The following is an 18,588-nucleotide window of genomic DNA, read 5'->3' on the forward strand; positions in this document are numbered from 1 at the left end:
CCAGGACCTTCTCTGAACCATAGACTGTGAAAAAAAAAAAAAAAAAAAAAAAACATAAGCTATATTTGTAAATACAAGGCACATCGTTCATGCCCTTCAATGACAGTAGATGGCAGTACTGTCGTCGCATTCAGTGTAGTTGGTCTTCAGTGAATCAACAGAGGAAGAAAACCCGACAGAAGCACACAATGCAGTTTGACTGCTACGGGTTATCCACCCAGGCTTCATGTATTCTTTAGCCACCCAAATAAACTGAAGAAATCTATTTATTCCATTTTGACGATCGCAACGAAAAGCAAGCTTTCATAGGTCCTTTTACACGATACACTAGAGAAAGAAAACCGCTCCTGCTGCGGACACCGGCGAAATCTCCAGCTTGACCGCACTCAGTAGATCACAGAGCGGGCCGCGGAAGGAGGAGCCCAGCCTGCGCTGACGGGGCTGCGCTCAACATCCCTGACGGAGCAACTCCAGACCGAGGCCTCGAGGCCTGTTGTATATTATTATCGTTTTAAATGGAGGCTCGGACGAAAGCAGAAGCCAGAGGAAAATGGCCCTCTGTACAGCGCGAGTGGTGGGTGTGATTGGAAATATTGTCGTTGTTTTGTTCGTGTCTGTGCCTTTGAGTATCGACAGTAAAACAAGACGGAGTGGGTGTTAGTTTTGAGCTAAAAGAAGGTTTTATAGTTTAGTTGAGATTTAAGCCCATCGCAGTGTCCCCTTTTCTCATCTGGTCGTTAAAGAAAGCTGAAGGGCTAGTATGTATGATGTTTCAGCTGACGGGGTTTGTTTTTAAATCCGCAAATAGACAATTGGGTACATTCATTGGTTGCATTAATGTACCGAACTGAGTGATTAGCTAGTGTAATTTCCTTATTAAATGTGAAGTGCAAGGTGGGGTGTCAACGAAGCTCAGGCTAACGTTACATGGCTAGCTTGTTTTATTAGAGTCATAATAAATAGCTTTGGGCACCTTCGACAGATGTTTTGGGAGAGATGTAACGAGCTAGACAATTGTAAAACGGGTGATTGATCTTTTAAAATGACATTTGATAAATGATAAGGTGGTTCACGTAACGTTGGCTGATGTTTGCTCGCCTGGTTATTTAAGTTACACCGGATATATTATAATCGTTGAATAATTGGCAACATCCCAATAACATAATTCTAATACTGTCATGTATTGTACAATAAACTAATATGTTACGAATTTGGTCGTTTAAAAGCGAGTGTTTAATTAATCCGCGATCCTATCCTGGTTAGCTAGCGAAGTTAGCAAGCTAACATCGAGCGATTTAACTCGTCGCTTCATTAACCGATTTATCTGCTTCAGATTGAGAAAAGAAACAATTTGGCTAAAATATTTTAGTCTAAAAGGATCTTTTTTGCGCCACGGTTGGCCTTTGTTTGTACCTTTTAATAAAGTTTACTAACTAAAACTCAGCCCTAACTTATAAAGTAGCATATTTTTGGGCAGATGTCATTAACATAATGTAGTTATAGTTTGTAATTTGAGTAAAACATTTTTTTTTGTCTTTTAGTGAATATTCTATATGAAGAAAAATAGTTGTTTCCATCATAACTAATGCATATTTTCTTAGTTAAACAGCCATGTTGAATCTTTAAAAGTCCGACTACGCCACTCATGGGTAGTTTCTCCTTTTTCCTTCCCCAGATGAAAGTGACAATGTCTTGACAGAAAGACAGTAATTGGATTATCTAGAAGCTTTCATAATCGCTGTGTTATTGGATAAAACAGGCCCGGTGATGCCCAGACATGACTGAACTCAGACTGCAGTGTGCTCGCACCATACAGCTTCCACTGGACTCCATTAAATTATAAGACAGAAACTTAAACCACAATTACATCTGAGATCAAGAGCACTGGTCCTGGAGGCGTTGGTTTTTATTAAGTAATAGTTTTAAAGTCTCCCAGGCAGGAACAGGGTGTGTTTTTAACAAGTGCCTTTGTACGGACATTGACATGGATGGTCCCAGTCGAAGCGGAGGCTTCAGGCAGAGCCGCCGCTCCCGCTCGCAGCGTGACCGAGAGCGGCGGCGGAGGAGAGCGGATCTCGCGGAGCACAGGGCCTCGTCGCCATCCTCGGCCTCGGACCAAGAACTCTGCAGAGGAGACTCCCTGCTTCGTGCCAATGGAGGAGAATGCAGACCCAGCTACCCTGGGGCCAGACACCGGCCTCCGCGTCGGAGGAAGCGAGAATCGGTGTCTTGCGAGGAGGATATCATCGATGGATTCGCCATCGCCAGCTTCATAAGCCTGGAGGCCTTGGAGGTTTGTGTGCTTATCCATATTTCACTACTCTGTATTACATGTTGCTTTGCTGTATAGAGATTAGAAGTTGTGAAATTTTGCATATCAAGTTTTGGACAAAATATGCATGTAAATATACATTTAAGATAATAATACCCAATAGTGTAAATAATAAAGGCACTGTGAGTTGAGTTACTGCAGTCTAAGTACAGAGCTTGAAAATTTGCTGCTCTAACATGTTTTACTGTGTTACTTTGATAGATGGACTGTTCCCTAAAGCCTCCAGAGCGGTCTGGCTTGTTAATGGGTAGAGGAAGCAAAAGAAAGAGAGGTCTAGATGAAAACGGAGGACCTCTGTCAGAGCCGGAGGAAGGACCTCCTGCTACGTACACCAACAGTTGGGAGCAGCGCAGGAAGATCAAATCAAAACCGAAGGGAAATAGAGATGCCAAGGTTAGTACTGTAGTTTCATCACACCTTAGTTGACAAAAAAGAAAATCCAGTATCGGAAAACGCCCGTTAAAAAATATCACTGCAATAATTATGGTGTAGCAAATATTTCTACAATAGTCCTGTGTAGATGTGCTTCTGACCTGATAAACCAGTTGGGTATGTTTAAAAAGAAGTTTTTAATATTGAGCCGTAATGGTGAGTGACTGGTCTAAACAAAATTTGCATCACATATGCATATGCTTCTCACTGTCCTAGCAGTTAGCCACTGCTACAGGGCAGGGTAACCACTGGCCCATGTGTGTACATCTATGTAGCTATGCAATTCAAAGGCAGCAAAAATTGGCAATGTGTCAATTTCTGAAATTATGTCAGGGGGAACTGCCACTTCTGTTAATCAAAGTGTACATGGTTATCAGCCATTGCAGAAATCTCATTTTGGCCAAATATCGGCTGATTAGTTAGTATGACCTATGCATCAGCCTGTAACTAACTACTGGCAGCCGACCCTTTTGATGCAAGATAAAAATAAATATATTTATTTTCTACACTGTATTCTTTTCGCCATGGTTTGACTTTTCCAAATGTCGGTTTCAGATATCTGGGAATCACATGGAGACAGGATACATTGTAAGTTGTTTTTTCCCGTGTGTTGTCTTTTTCTTGCTGCCCATAAATGTGACTGAAATGTTTTTAGAATTTCAAAATACATATATTTTGCATATGCACTACCACGTAAATTCATCCCCTTATAGTATTTATTACTCAAACTATAAGCCGGAAAGCGCTCTTTTGCAGAAACTTTAAAACAGACTCGTAGAAGTAATAACAGAGATGAATTTATTTTTGGGAGATACAAGGGTCCGTGGCTCTACCATTGAAGAAAGCTTAACGGCAAACTCGGATAACCAATCACATTACAGCCTCGACGTCATTGAATTGACGTCATAGTTGTGCGACAGTCAATGCATTGTTTGCGGATACCATAGAAATGAATGAGAATTGCCATAAACTGAATCATTCCTGTTGCCTATTTGCCAGTGACTTAATTAAATTGTATTTTTAAAATTTTAAATAAAAAATAGACAGTCCAAAATGAATGTTTAAGTGCAAACGTGCTGAAGATTAGCCGATGGGCTGTTGAGTCATTCAAGTAATTCGTTTTCCCACAAAAGATGTTTCAGCGTAGTGAAGCCTCTCCTCCATTGACATCAATTAAATAAAAAATATGTAAAAAAAAAAACGCATCTGGTCTACCACAGCGTTTGCAGGCATTACACTTTTTTGTTTTTGCTAACCTTGCTGGCATGTCTTCAAGTGGCTTTGATAAAGGCATCCAGCTGTAGCTGAATAAAAAGCTGAAACTTTTAGACTGATGAAACATTAAGACAATAAATGATTGCGGCAATACATGGTTTGTGTTTTTCAAGCCATCTCAGGGAAGTATTTAATAAAGTAAAGAATATGAGTAATGCAGTGCTGATTGACAGCCTTTTACTAACCTTGTATTTTATTAAATCCATGATGACTTCAATACTGCACAAATGTTTTTAGTACATCAATTCTAAATTGTCATAAGGAAAATACAGGAAAAAATTATATGTTTTGGTTTGTTTGCATGTCAGAAAATATATTATAATCAGGGAAAATTGTCATTGTACTGCAATCACTCAATTCTTTTTAACCCACAGTGCGATACAGAGAGTGAATCTGGAGATAAGGTAAAAACCTTTCTTTGTTTACCTGATTTTGCATTTATGTATGTATTGTGATGTGCTTTTTATTAGACATTTCTCTTGCTATTATTTAGGCTTCTGACAATCTGGAGCCAGCATTCATCGTCTGCACAAGAGAAGGTAAATATCTGCTGCCAGTGGCAGGTTTAGATACTAGGAGTGGGAGAAAAAAACGATTTGAATTGATTCTGAGTTTCTTTTTAACCGCACATGCGTGATAATGGCACTGTGTGTGCTCTAGAAACAGCTCACACACGCACACACACACACTGAAACCCTCTACCCTTTCATAAAATAATCTGCTATAAAGTTTGAAAATGTTAAAATACAAATGCAATCTAGCCTGGCTAACATCAGAGACTTGGGTCTGGGAACCACATGTTCATTTTCTCGTATTTGAGGCGTGGTTTACGAGTGCCCAGAGCCGTTTATTGGGTGCTAAGAATGTCTATCAAATGTTCCTGTATGTAGCTCATAGCCAATCGTTTCAAAAATACCAGATGACGTGTGTAGAGCGACAGAAATTAGATGAGGAAGAACACTATGGGTCAGATATTTATGTGTACATAAATATTTTTATATTTTTATTTCATAAATATGGTGTGTATCTAATGGCCGTTTCAGCCACAACGCGTGAGCGATGTGTATTTTATTCGCCGTGCATGTTAATCAATGAGTGCATTCACACCAGGAGCAGCGCGTGAGCGTCAAGCAGGAGTGGTGAAGCGGGGGTTTCGGCGTCGAATCTGTTTTTGCTGCACTGCTCACGCTAAATTAAAGTGAAAGCAGAATATTGATGGACAAAAATCAAGATTGAAAAATATTTATAGAAGATTTAGGCTACCCGGTAAAAACTTGTTTGTAATTATTCAGTTTGGGTGAAAGTTGTGTATTATATAAAAATATTATATATAAACGTTCTTTTAGTGTAACACACAGACAGCTACATAGGCTAGCACAACTCAAATCAAATCCCGAGTGTGTTTTTTTGGGGGTTTTTTTATCAGTGGAGTTGCAGTCTTGTAAACATATCAAAAGTATGACTAAAACGGTAACACTTTACAATAAGGTTCATTAGTTAACATTAGCTAACTACATTAGTTAACATGTACAATATGTGAACAATACTTCTTCAGCATTTATTCATCTTAGTTAATATTAATTCCAACATTTACTAATACGTTATTAAAATCAAAGGTTGTATTAGTTAACATTAGTTAATGGACTGTGAACTAACATGAACGCACAATGAACAGCTGTATTTGTATTAACTAACATTAACAAAGATTAATAAACACTGTAACTAATGCATTGGTCATCGTTAGTTAATGCATTTACTAATGTTAACTAATGAACCTTACTGTAAAGTGTTACCACTAAAACTAATAGATTGGAGCCATTTTCTGGGTTATTTTGTTGTTTTATATTTATATGCAATGTTGTACACCTCCCCATAACAAACTTTCAAGACTATCAAAGTTATAAATGACCATTGTTCTTAAAGCAAATGTATAGTTGTCTTTGTAAAGCATTTCTATATGTAGCTTTGGAGCTGCTGCTGTGACACTGTACAAACACTTCCAGTGTGAATACTCTTGCGCATCTGCAACTGCAGTGACAGTAGTAAAGCAGGTGATGTAGTTACCCTAAGTGCCGCTCACGCTGGCAGTGTGAAACAGCCACATGGCTGCATCGAAAAGTATATAGGTATAAACCATAGGTATAAACAAACTGCTTTGGTGTGTCGCATAGACGTCGTCCTCGTCTCCCTCCCCATTCTGTGATTGGTTCCCTCGATGAGGTGAAAATCTGGACCATGGAATCCAGACTGCCTAGCATCGTGAATAAAATCACGCTGCGGCAAGGCAGTATGGGGAAAACCAGGCTAAGTGCAATCGTGGGCTGCACAGGATGTGCACTTTGCTTGATGTTACACTTACACGTATTTTAGCATTAATCATCTTATTGCATTGAATCGTGAGGTGCCTAGAAATTCCCACCCCTACTGTATGTTTTTTAAGGATTTAAATTGGGCAATTGTGTTGATCATGAATTAAAATGCATATGAAATTTAAATGCCACACAGATATTTTTTCATGAAGAACAATGCTTTTGTGTATTCTTGCATAAAATTGTTGGATTATTTTGTGGTCATGCATGTAAAACAGTATTACATGGATTACATTGTAGCTCTCTCTTTTTCTAAAGCAGTTAACTCCAACTCTGCAAGCGCTGCTGTGGGCAACGGTTGCCCTCTCTTGCCCTCAAATAGCTCAATACCCCTTCTGTCAGTCACACCCCGGGTCTCTGGCCTGGAGAGGAGTCAGGAGAGCAGTATGGAGCAGCCTTACCCTGAGCCCCTCTCTACCTCATCCTCTCTGCCTAGCCTTGCAGCCCATTCCACTGCTTCTGTCTCCAACTCACTTCCTGATCAGCGTAATGGAAATGGTGGTCCCCATCACCGCCATGATCCTAGCCCACCTCAGCACAAACACAAGCCTTTCCTCCCTTTCCATGGAAAGTCACAATCGATCTATTCAATGGGCAGCAACAACAGGTCAGTGTGGTGAAAATGCATTTCTGTGTGTATTTTAACTTGAATAATGCTCTCAGCCTTCTACAAACCAATCATGGTATTGAAGCTAGTAGAGTAATCTCAGCACACCTCCAGTCCGTTCACATATCTTCTAATCCATATTGTACACAAAATATTTCAGTGTGTTTGCCTGGCTCGACACAGTTTCTGTAAAGGGTACACAGGTGTTTTTTTTAGTTCATAGTTCAAAGTAATGTTAACATACTAGGTTGATAGGTTGATACTGCACTTAGTTTTTCAAGTTACACTACCGTACAAGAATTATGAAAATTTAGCTTTGGCATCAGAGGATTAAATAACATTTTTAAATGTTTTAAAATTGAAAACTGTCATATTGTTAGAATATTTTGATCAATGCAGCCATGGTGAGCTTAAGAGATTTCTTTGAAAAACATACATTTTCTTTACCAACCCCAAACATTGAAAGGTAGTGTAGGCCTACATCTTTTAAATAATTTGTACTTAATGCATTTGGCATGTATAATTACTTTTTTAATATTTTCAGTACCTCACTGTCATGATCCTTCAGGAAAAATAAAATATTTGGCAGGACAACTGTTTTCAGCATTGATAATAGAAATGTTTCTTGAGCAGCAAATCAACATATTTTATTCTATATTTTAATGAAACAACGTTTTATTCTATTTTTGATCGAATAAATGCAGCCACAGTGAGCGTAAGAGACGACTTTCAAAAACATCAGAAAATCTAACCGGCCCCAAACGGTAGTGTATATAATAAATAATTGATACTGATGCAGAATGATTGATACTGATACATATTGATGTTTCAGACATCAATCTATCGATTCACCCATCGAGTTTATTGCGAATATTTTTTTTTTTTACATGATGCATCAGATCGTCCCGATCATATTGCTCAGCTCTTATTGCAACCTGACTTAAGTTATTTTTCAAAAGAGTGTCTATTAATATAATAGACAGATTGTATTCCCTACATGTGACAATGTGACATTGGTTTTCCATCAGGAGCAGTACCTCAGGCAAGCCTCCATCTTCATCAGCCTCTTCTTCATCAATCAGACCCCCTACTCCTGCTACAAGTGTGTCCCTAGTTCGAGGGCCAGGGGGTGTGGGGACAGTAAGACCCTCCTCTCGACCAAGTCCTGGTGCTGTCTTCACACCGTCCCCCAGCCTTCCCCCACCACCTCCACTAATGCAGGTGTCACCCCACCCTTCATCAGGTAAAGTTTAGTGACCAATACACCACAGAAAGTTATGAAATGCTAACAGCAGTTATTTCACGTGTGTCAGTGAAATCTTCATAGAAACGAAGCGTGTATGTTCTTGTTAAGAAAGATGAAGTTCTTTCTTTTCTATTCAATTAACAGATCAGGATTTAACCCAATCAAATGTTGCCTCTGTAGCTGGAGGACCGTCTGTTTCAAGTTCAAGCTCTGGGACGGGTAGCAGATCCTCGCAGGCCCAGACGTCTATCCAACCAATGGCCTACCAGTACCATCACCACAATCACCAGCACCAGCACACTCATACTCACCAACACTTCTTACATCCCACAGCAGCACCACCACCATTGGTGAGGAGTCAACTATAGCTCATGAATGGCTCTTTTCAGAAAGTGGCTGATTATGACAAATCATGCTTTGACATTTTTCTTGTGGTTGTTGTCTTTCAGTTTGAAAAGTATACAGGCAAAATGGACAGTCTCTTTCGACACCCAGTAAGTGTTGTATCTGGGGCAATGTGAATATAGCAGGGTATAAGGCCACTATAAAACACTAGTTTTTCTAGTTTGTGATTATTATTAATTTCTTTCCTCTCCTGCAAAGTTTTTCCCTCAGTACCCACCATCTGTGCCTGGAATACAACCAGTTCTTCCGCCCACAGGACCTTTCAGTTCATTGCATGGAGCGTTTCAGCCTAAGGTGAGAGTTGCTTGTCATTTGGTCCATGTTTTGAATATTGAAATCTTAAAGCTCTGTGTATAAATATTTAAAATAGATGATTGTGTATTACCACAATTTCCAGTGATCATGAAAAGTCAACAATGTGCTATCTTCCCACTGCAAACATTTTTGCATATTTTTCTATTAATGTACACTGTTCAAAAGACTAAATTAATATGTTAGTTCAGCAAGGATGCATTACATTGGTCAAAAGTGACATACATTAAAGTGATGTCACATTTTTAAAAACTTTTTATTCATCAAAGAATCCCGAACAACTGTATTATATTAAAAGTGCTGTTTTAAACATTGATAATGAAAAAAGTTTGAGCAGCAAATATTAGAATGATTTCTGGAGGATCATGAGACACTGAAGACTGGAGTAGTGACTGCTGAAAATTCAGCTTGGCCATCAAAGAAGTAAATTACATTTAAAAAATATATTATAATAGAAGTAAGTTGTTTTAAATTATAATAATATAATATAAATGCAGCCTTGAGCATAACGAGACATCTTTCAAAAAAATACAAAAACCTTACTGACCCCAAATGTTTGAACAGTAATGTGCATGCATGGTTATTTCAGTTTGAGTGTGTTCCTTCACTGTTGCTACATTTATTTAGCATAATTGTTATTACACAAATGAACGCTAGACATCATAAATGGCTTTGTAACATAGTTCAAATATAGTATTTCTGTCACAAGTTCAGTGTTATTTAATGCATTTATAATTATTTTAAAATAAGGTTCATCGTTATTTAACAAGTCTTATGATTTATAAAATAAAGGTATACATATTGAAAATGTAGTTTTTAAAATACCATTTTCCACTCTTTCTTTAATTGGCCATTTTTAAACTGTATCTTTGAAAGGACTTTTATGAATGACCCATCTGTGAAGTACGGCTATGATATTGGAAAAAAAAAACTATTTTGTTTTTCTGCAATATATGGTGAGATTCAAACAATTTTGCCTGATATAATTATAATAAAAAATAATTAATCATTCTAGAATGATTGGGGTGATTTTTGTAGGGGAGTGCATCTGCATAAAAAAAAGATTGCAATCATAGATAAATACTATAGAGCAAAGATGCAAATAAAATAAACAGTGCTTTGTTTTTCATAAAAACAGTACTGAACCCTGAATAAATATATAAATATGAATATATTAAAATGAGAAGTTCTACAGAAAATTTAAATATTTATTAATTAAACATTAAAAATATTACAGGTCACATGTGTTTCTTTATCTATAACCTAAAAAGATAAAGAAAATAAAGGTATAATTTTTTTCTTGAAAATACATGTAAATGTCATCGGTAACATTTTGCAAGTCCCATTTGTTAACAAGGATGTATATCTGCTTGCTTACATGAACTACATACATTATCCAAAATATTGTTTTACAGCATGTATTACTGTTTGAGCTATACAATGGTACCTTGATCATTCATGTTAGTTCATAGTGCATGAACTGAGGTTAACAGATCAAATTAAAATAAACTTAATTTAAAAATGTATTAGTAAATGTTGAAATTAACTAACTAACAATGAACAATACAGCATTTATTAGCCTTAGTTAACATTACAAATAGAATCTTATTGTAAATTGTTGCATTTTCATCTAAATCCAAACAGTCATGCTTAAAGATGGCCATATTTAAATGTCTACACAAAGGCCATAGCATTGAAATTACATAAATTAATATTACATCTATAGCCTCGCACTTAATCTGCTTCTATTTTAGAACACTTAATGACCAGCTAATCAAAATAACAAACTATTTATTGTAGTGATGATAAAAATGATCTGAAATCAAAACCGTTTTTTGAATGTGTCTGTCGGCTACATGATCATCAATTTGCTTTCTCCCGTCAATCGCTTTAAATATGCAATTTCACCAGCTAATAAATGCCTAAAAGTGACCAACCAAATATAAACTAATGCAAATAGTTGGTAACAATTGCGACATTAAACATTTGGGTCAGATTAGATTTTTTGCTTTATACACACATTGTTTTAACCGCTTGAGGTACTACTAATTTTAGCGTCCTCTCAGCCTTGATGGCAAACAAACATACTGCTGTTCTTTCACTGCTAATGCAGCATCCAATCAGCAAATTAATTACTTTATAATTACGATATATATTAAGATATGGCAACATGTACTTTAGTGTTCTGTATTCTAAAGTGTCAGTGCATGCAGCCTCACCTGTCAAAACACGAGGCATCAGTGATTCTGCCTTTAGAGGCCGCTCTCGTACTGTATGATGACAGCGGACCCTTCTCAGCCGCTTCAGCAACAGCACAAATTCAGCCACTTTTTGCCCTGTTTTTATTTTGAGTCTATGAAGTGGGTTTGAATAGTGTGTTGTTATTGACAGCTTGTTGCCCTTCAGGGAGCTGCTCCAGAGATGACTTCTGGTTTGGGAGTTGTACCGCCCCATCTGCAACCTAAAGCAAGGGTAAAGATGTTGTATCATGTACATTTGTATCATACATCATTATCAAGAAACTTTAGTTTGAATAATATATGGTGTTTGTGTTTCTGTCCACAGATAACAGACCCATTTGCACCACCACCAAAAGTCAGTAATGTAAGTTTTACTCTTTTTTTTTGGACTTGATTTATTTTAGTTGTTGACCTAAATGAGTAGCGGGGAATTCCTTTCTAACTGTACATAGACGGTCTCTTTACAGAAACCTGGAAAATGGTGCGCTATGCATGTCCGCGTGGCTTGGATGATTCTAAGGCATCAAGAAAAAGTCAAGGTTTTTGCGTTCATCTGTGTTTTCATTTAAAAAAAATGGGTTATCGACTGGTTGAAATATTTAATAGTATTTTATAAAAATGTATATTAATATACAATCAAATTTTTTACCATGAAACAATTCGATTTTATAAATGTTTTTTAGACGGTGGTGTCACTCCTGTTGACCTTCTTTTTATCCCATCTTCCTCAGCTTATGCACGCTGATCCACAGAAGCTTGACTTCCGTAATGACCCATTGCCTCGACTCCCTGGCCCTGGTATTGGTGGACTAGGAGGTCTAGGACCACTTGGTGGTCCCCTTACCCCAAATCACGATCTTACAAGGCCAGGAAGCCTGTTTGCCAATGCTGGTGGGTGATACACTTTTCTTACACTTGTTGCAACCAATTTAGGAATTTTGCAGGTGACATGAGATGGGAATTTTGCAGGTGACATAAGCCTGTGATTATTCTTAAGCTGTTGAAGTGAGTTGTTTCCACCTAAATAAGGCCATCCTTAAAAATATTCTTGTTTGCCGTAACCCGACCAACCCTGTCAATGGGCTATATGCACGCATAAATTCCGCATTTGACGCAAGGATGCTCGTCCATTTCCGGTTGTGGAGATTTAAGCGGAGGAAAACGGGATTATGGCAGAGTCTTCAAAATGTACTGTCCTCCAGTCTTTGAAATGAAATGTACATACGTTTAGATGTAATTTTATATATAGTTATATTTATTTAATATAATTTTAAAAAGAAGCATAAAGACAACGAGGGGTGTCTGTTTTATCTGTTTTTGTGACTAACGTTTCTTTAGTATAACCATGGAGTATAAAATTCAATATAAATTCTCGGTATTGCATTGGACTCTACGATCGGCGGAAGTTATCGAGCATCCCTAATGCTTCACCGGAAATACCGCCGTGCATAGAGCCCATTTAGTACGACCCAATTATTATTACTTTTAGTCCAACCGACTTGTCGTTTGTAAACTTGCATTAAGGCCGACCAAAATTTTTTTTTAACTCTTCTAAAATATATCTCTTATATTTTAGTAAGTATTGTGAATAGGGCTGCAACTAACGATTATTTTGTTATCAGTTAATAGGACGATTATTATTATTTTTTTTTTCCATTAATCGTATGAAAAAATCAATTCGATTTTTATTTTTTTTTATTAAACTAAATAAAACCTTAAATCAGGGTATTTATGTGTAAAAGTGTACTTTTAAAAGTGCAAAAGCCACACATTGAGTTTTACTAATATTCATATTTGCATTGTTTTTAATGATAATTGCTTATGGCAAGTTGACAACCATGATTATTAAAAATAAATAAATAAATAAAAATAATTAATTGAATTTAGGGATGCACCGATCCGATACTCAGGTTCGGTATCGGCTCCGATACTGCCATTTTTGCCGGATCAGTATCGAACAGACGAGGTCGATCCAAATCCTGTGTTATTGTTAAGCGTTATTTCTAAAGTACCATAAAGTTTTCGTGTACTGTATTATAAGTGTTCTGAAGCCATTATGTGAGATAGAAACGAATATTCTTTATAATGAATATAAAGTCATTAAATACAATATCACTTAAGCTTTTCCCTCCGCTGCGGCTGTCAGTCATTCTCCATTCAGCGTTCAAACAGCGCATTGCGGTCGGTTACAGTCAACGATGAAACTATCTTCAAGACGATTCAATGTTAATATTATACTTCATCTGTAGTAGATAAAGGTTTGGTTTGGTTTCACATAAAACAACTTTATCTTGCTGGACGTTATTGCTGTAACTTAATCATGTTACTTTCTACCGGGTGTCGGACACTGTCGGTTAGATCACAACACTAGAGTCAGAGCACTTTAATTGTTTTTCACACACACAGTAACTGAAATTTAAAGCTGTTAAAAGAAAAGGCTCAATATACTATTGTATAGATAGATACTGTATAATACACTGTCCATGTAGAAATAGACTTCTCGTCTGACCTCAAATGAATTCAGCTGGAAGTAATGCAATAAACATGTTTTTTGACAAAGATTTCAAATAGTTTGTGACCCATATAACCTGCATAAGAGGTTTGCAATGGTGTGCACCCGAAGGCACGGATTGAAGAACCAGTCAGTGACGTCACAATATTCAATTTTGTTTAAATTCACACTTACGTAATCACCATGACCGCAATTTTTTTTTTTACATTGAATCTTGAAAAAATATATAGACCTACCTACCCCCTTTTTTTGCTGTTACTGCTAACCAAAATATTTTTAAGGATGGCCTTATAGTATTTAGATAGAAGACACTTTGACAGCACTACTGAAGGATTTTAGAGCACTATTGTGCTGTATAAGGTTTTACATTAGACTTGAGGAGTATTTAAGGCACAAACTTGGCTAAATGTCAACACTCAATGGTAGTCCATTTATGGGTGTTTAAGCTTTTGTCTGAGTTGACCTATGTCTTCTCAGGTGGAGTCAATCCGTCCTCCACACCATTCATGTCTCCATCAACGCCCCACTCTTTCCTCCCAGCAGCACATCTGGGTAAGAGACTGTCTCTGAGAAAGTAGGGGCATCAAAAGCTAATGTTACCCATGCTGCTCTTGTGGCTCTGTTCTCGGGCTTGCTTCAATCGCTAGCTTTGTAGAGCATAATTTTCTCTTTTAGTAGAACAATGTTGTCTGATTTCATCATCACTAATAGCTATGTTTCTTGTTGCAGAACCATATGTTCGTTCACCTCCCTTCTCCTCTTTGGGAGCCCTGGGTTCTGGTGCCTTTGGAGGCCTAGGCAGCCCCACAATAGGTTTGTCATGCTGTTTTTTTATGAAGATGTATTAATCAGTAGGATTTTTCTTACTTGGCCCTTGAGTCAAGATTGAAAATTACTTTTTTGTGATTTAATGGATAAAGATTTGTAAAAAAAAAAAAAAAAATGTACTTACAATTGGTACTCAATAAAATATTGTAGACCTTGGTTGGCATCACTAGAAAATGGATATGGATGGGTATTCATTATAAAATTAATTTAGTTTACATTACATTTCCAGGTTGAGAAATTAGTTTTAAAATAAGACTTCCTTATACATCAAGGAATCCTAGTTCTCTAAAGAAAAAAACAGTTGTTGCGGGGTGAATCAAAATCTGACATATATTTTTGTGTTTTTAGTTTTTGTGTCATTGTAATGCTAGTTTTGTCTAAATTTTAAACCGTTTTAAGTCATCTTAAGGCCCCCCTGGTAGTTTGCTGAGGCCCCTGTTGAGAACCACTGCTTTAACTTGAATCTGTTTTTATAAACATTTCTTAAGCATTTTAATTAAAAGGTTTCTCAAATGTTAATTTAAATAGTGGTTTGCTTTATCAGTCATCAGTCTCAACCAAAGACTAATAAAATTTGATACCTTTCCTTTTAGCGGCCACAGTTTTTGGACACAAGACTGAGCCCTCCGCAAATGCAGTTGGAGCATTAGGTAACCCCCATGATCCATGGAATCGACTGCATGTTACTCCATCCTCTTTCCCCTCTGGATCTTCTTGGGCCAAAGGACCAGAGAAAAAAGATGATCGAGGAAAGGAAGTGGAGAAAAGGGAGCTGACTCATATAAAAGATGAAAAGGACAGGTATGACATTACAACAAAATACTTTTTGTTCATGTTAACTTTAAATGGTTTGTTGTCATTAGGGGCTTTTAAGATCAAATGTGAATTATGTATTGTGTCTCTCAATTTGACACATACCTAAATGGTTTAATACTGTTTCACACAGAGACAGTCTCATGTATGGACGCCCACCAGTGCGAATGTCACCTGGTGTCCCATCCCTAAGGCACCGCAGCAACACCCCCAGTTCACATTTGAATGGATTGGGTCCACTGAGCATAGGTGGGGTCCCTTCAGATGGCCAAAGCAGAGAGCGTGAACGAGAGAGAGAGTCAGACAAGAGACAACATTCTGCATCCAGGACACCAGCGTCGGCTTCCTCCACAGCACCGGACAGACCTCGATCTTCAACATCTTCTATTCTCACAAACTCTCCTTCTAATGTCCGCTTAGCTTCTTCTCCTCTGGATCTATTTCACCGACAGCCACCACACACGCTCAGCACTGAATCAAGTCACTCTTTGCAAAGAGAAAACAATGGTCTAGCCTCTTCCTCTTCTAGTTCGCTTCCAGTAAAGAAACCTGATCGGACCACAACTCCCGTATCCAAGCCTGTACTTGGTCTAACCTCTGGGCTGCTCCTCCCCCAAGTCAAGGTCAAAGAAGAGCGTAAAGAGGAGCCTGAGCCAGTGCCCATCTCCTTACCGCATCAAGCCATAACTCAACACAACTTTGAACGGCCCAGTAGTCGACACACACACCATCCATCCACCCCTTCCTCAACCCTCTCATTGACACCTACACCTGGCATGTCTCTTCCTCCTGCAACTCCACACCCTCCCCATCATCATCATCATCATCCTCTGTCCCTTTTAGATCGTTCACGGGCCATTGATGCCTATCTCGGTGGTGCTGGAGGCTCAGCCGGATTGGTATTAGGTACTGAACGTTTTCCACCCCATCCGCATGGTCCTCCGCAAGGTCATTCCCAAGCCACTCACAGCTTTCCCTGGGACCCTTGGAGGGATCTGGCTGCCCAACAACAGCAACAACGCAGGGAAGTATTGACTCTTAGGTCAGATCACCACCTTGCACTTCGCTCTGATCCACACTTGTCTAGACTTCTCCAGCATCAGCAGGTACAGCGATTTTTGGAGGCTGAGAGAGCTGCAGTAGCGGCCGCTGTGGCGAACAGTCCGCACCATCCACAAGTACCTACCTCTACGTCTTCTGCTTCAGCAGGCAGGTCAGAGTTTGGTTTGATGCCCCACCCGTTTGATGAGGAACAACGTGCTCAGATACTGCGGGAAGACTTTGAGAGAGCACGGTACTTTGGGATGCATCCACATCCGCATCTGTCTGCCCCTCACCTTCCTAGCCCATCTCATGCTGCCCACCTTGAACAGCTTCATGCAGGGCTACTGTCTCACTCTCATCTCCATCCAGCTGGAGCACAAGCATCGCATCACCCTGGCCTCTACTCTAGACTTGGACCTCTGCATTCACACTCTCATGTACCCAATGGCATTCTAAACAAGAATCCAGGTCTAGTTGGGGCATTGTCAGTTGGGGCACCACCACCTCTCATTCCATCTGTTAACAGATCTTCTACTCCACCCCGTGGCTCTAGACTTGGCGGGGCTGGAGACATGGCGCTTTTTACCACACATAAAGATGGAGAGTCGAGATAGTACTAAAGCTTGAGGAGCTTCCAGAACTACATTGCTGAAGAAATGGCTCCTCACATGGCAAGGTTCTGCAGGACACTCAAAAAAAGAGTTAAGCTTCAATGACCATACACAAGTGTTGAAACAACCTGGGAAGGGAACTGAGACACTACCCAGGGCTGTTTTATACATTTATCCACTGTGGTTATGTTGGTGCAATTTAGGTACTCTCTTGCTGTGACCTGATTTTTATGTTGAGTTTTCTTTAAAAAGAGGCCTGTGGATGCTCAAAGACAATTCATTGCTACTAATAATATGAAGACAAGTTATGGTGGAAAGTGGTGGATCAAAAATTGCGAACCTGTTTGTCTTAGTGAACTCAAGGAAACCCTATTGTAGAGTTATCGTCCTCCGCTTCGCATTTGAAGAAAGAGAAATCAGACCCTGGCTGAAGTAATCAAGTACTTCTCATGGTCTGAATCAGCACTGTTGACAGATGTATGAATTAAAAGAAACACTTGGTCCACATTCTGCTTTAAATATTCAAGTCATCCATCAGACAACTTCCATTAACATCAGAATGAACTTAAGATTTATTTTATTCTTTAAAAAAAGTTATTAAGAACTGTATGTACATCTTGTTGGATAATATTTTAAAATGTAAAGGGAAAGAACTGTCTCCCATTCATTAGTCTGACTCGGTACAAGAGCTGGGCCAGAATATAGTAGAATAGTGATATTGCTTTTGTAATAATTATTGTTAACATTAATTACCTTCCATAATAAATATATTCACTGTTTATGTTATGTCATGTTTCAGGTCTTACCAAATGCACTCACTTGTTGAAATAAGTCAGAGATATGATTATTGTCCAGCAAAGCACTCCAGTGATATATTTTACTCCAATATACTGGTTATGTTCAAGTTAATGTGCTGAGGATGTATCAAGCCAGCCTATACAGTTCAGAGAATTGGGTATCTTCATACTTTGGGAGAGAGGTGTGTTATGTCTGTTTTCCACAGTTGAAGCCTTTGGAAGTCTCCAACAACATTCATCCAAACACAGAGAGGCACGAGGCATCTTTTGACTGGACTAAAGAAGTGCACGTCTTGTACTTGCAGCTACACGATTAGAAATACTCTTGAGATACAGGACATTCTGGATTAATTATTTGAGCAAAACAATTTTATACGTTTTAAATATGTCCTTTTCCCCCCTTGAAAAGAGAAACAAAGATTAATTATTAAACAAATGGTTGGTTATTTACATGTGTTAGTGTATTGATTCATTTCACAAGTATAAATGATGCATGTCGTATTACTGACCCTTATCAAAAATTATTTCAGAGCCAAATTGTGACTTCTCTGACTAAACTTTGCATATGTTCTTTTAATTAATGTGGCATATGTGCACTAAACATTAATTGTCACCTTAAGTAAAATTCAGTTGTTCTGAAAGTCTATCTAGAGTCGTTAATAGCATAATATTTGTTATTGTCTGTGGATAAAAACTTTCTTAAAATGAGTCTAAAATTAGTGAAAAGAATCATCAGTAATGTTTACCTTAGCCTATGTCAAACTG

General features: G+C 38.2%; 1 protein-coding gene across 10 annotated transcripts; it reads left to right on the top strand.

Moving 5' to 3' along the window:
- Positions 1-149: 149 nt before the first annotated feature.
- fbrs (fibrosin) lies at positions 150-18,273 on the top strand. Of its 10 annotated transcripts, none has more exons than XM_089122168.1 (19): positions 150-574; positions 1,676-2,293; positions 2,534-2,725; positions 3,320-3,352; positions 4,414-4,443; positions 4,533-4,578; positions 6,667-7,015; positions 8,044-8,258; positions 8,406-8,611; positions 8,711-8,755; positions 8,865-8,960; positions 11,370-11,450; positions 11,544-11,582; positions 11,671-11,757; positions 11,950-12,109; positions 14,208-14,282; positions 14,460-14,543; positions 15,152-15,359; positions 15,505-18,273. In XM_089122168.1, exons 2-19 carry the CDS (start codon positions 1,985-1,987, stop codon positions 17,027-17,029), a joined length of 3,780 nt encoding a protein of 1,259 aa, XP_088978294.1. In that variant the 5' UTR covers positions 150-574; positions 1,676-1,984; the 3' UTR covers positions 17,030-18,273. The 10 variants fall into 10 exon arrangements, with proteins under 10 accessions (XP_088978294.1, XP_088978296.1, XP_088978298.1 ...); XM_089122170.1 differs by having other exon boundaries at positions 11,385-11,450; XM_089122172.1 differs by having other exon boundaries at positions 8,442-8,611.
- Positions 18,274-18,588: the final 315 nt, after the last annotated feature.

Source organism: Pimephales promelas, chromosome 17 (genome assembly GCF_988280905.1).
Source record: "Pimephales promelas chromosome 17, fPimPro1.hap1.1, whole genome shotgun sequence".
Lineage (NCBI taxonomy): Eukaryota > Metazoa > Chordata > Actinopteri > Cypriniformes > Leuciscidae > Pimephales > Pimephales promelas.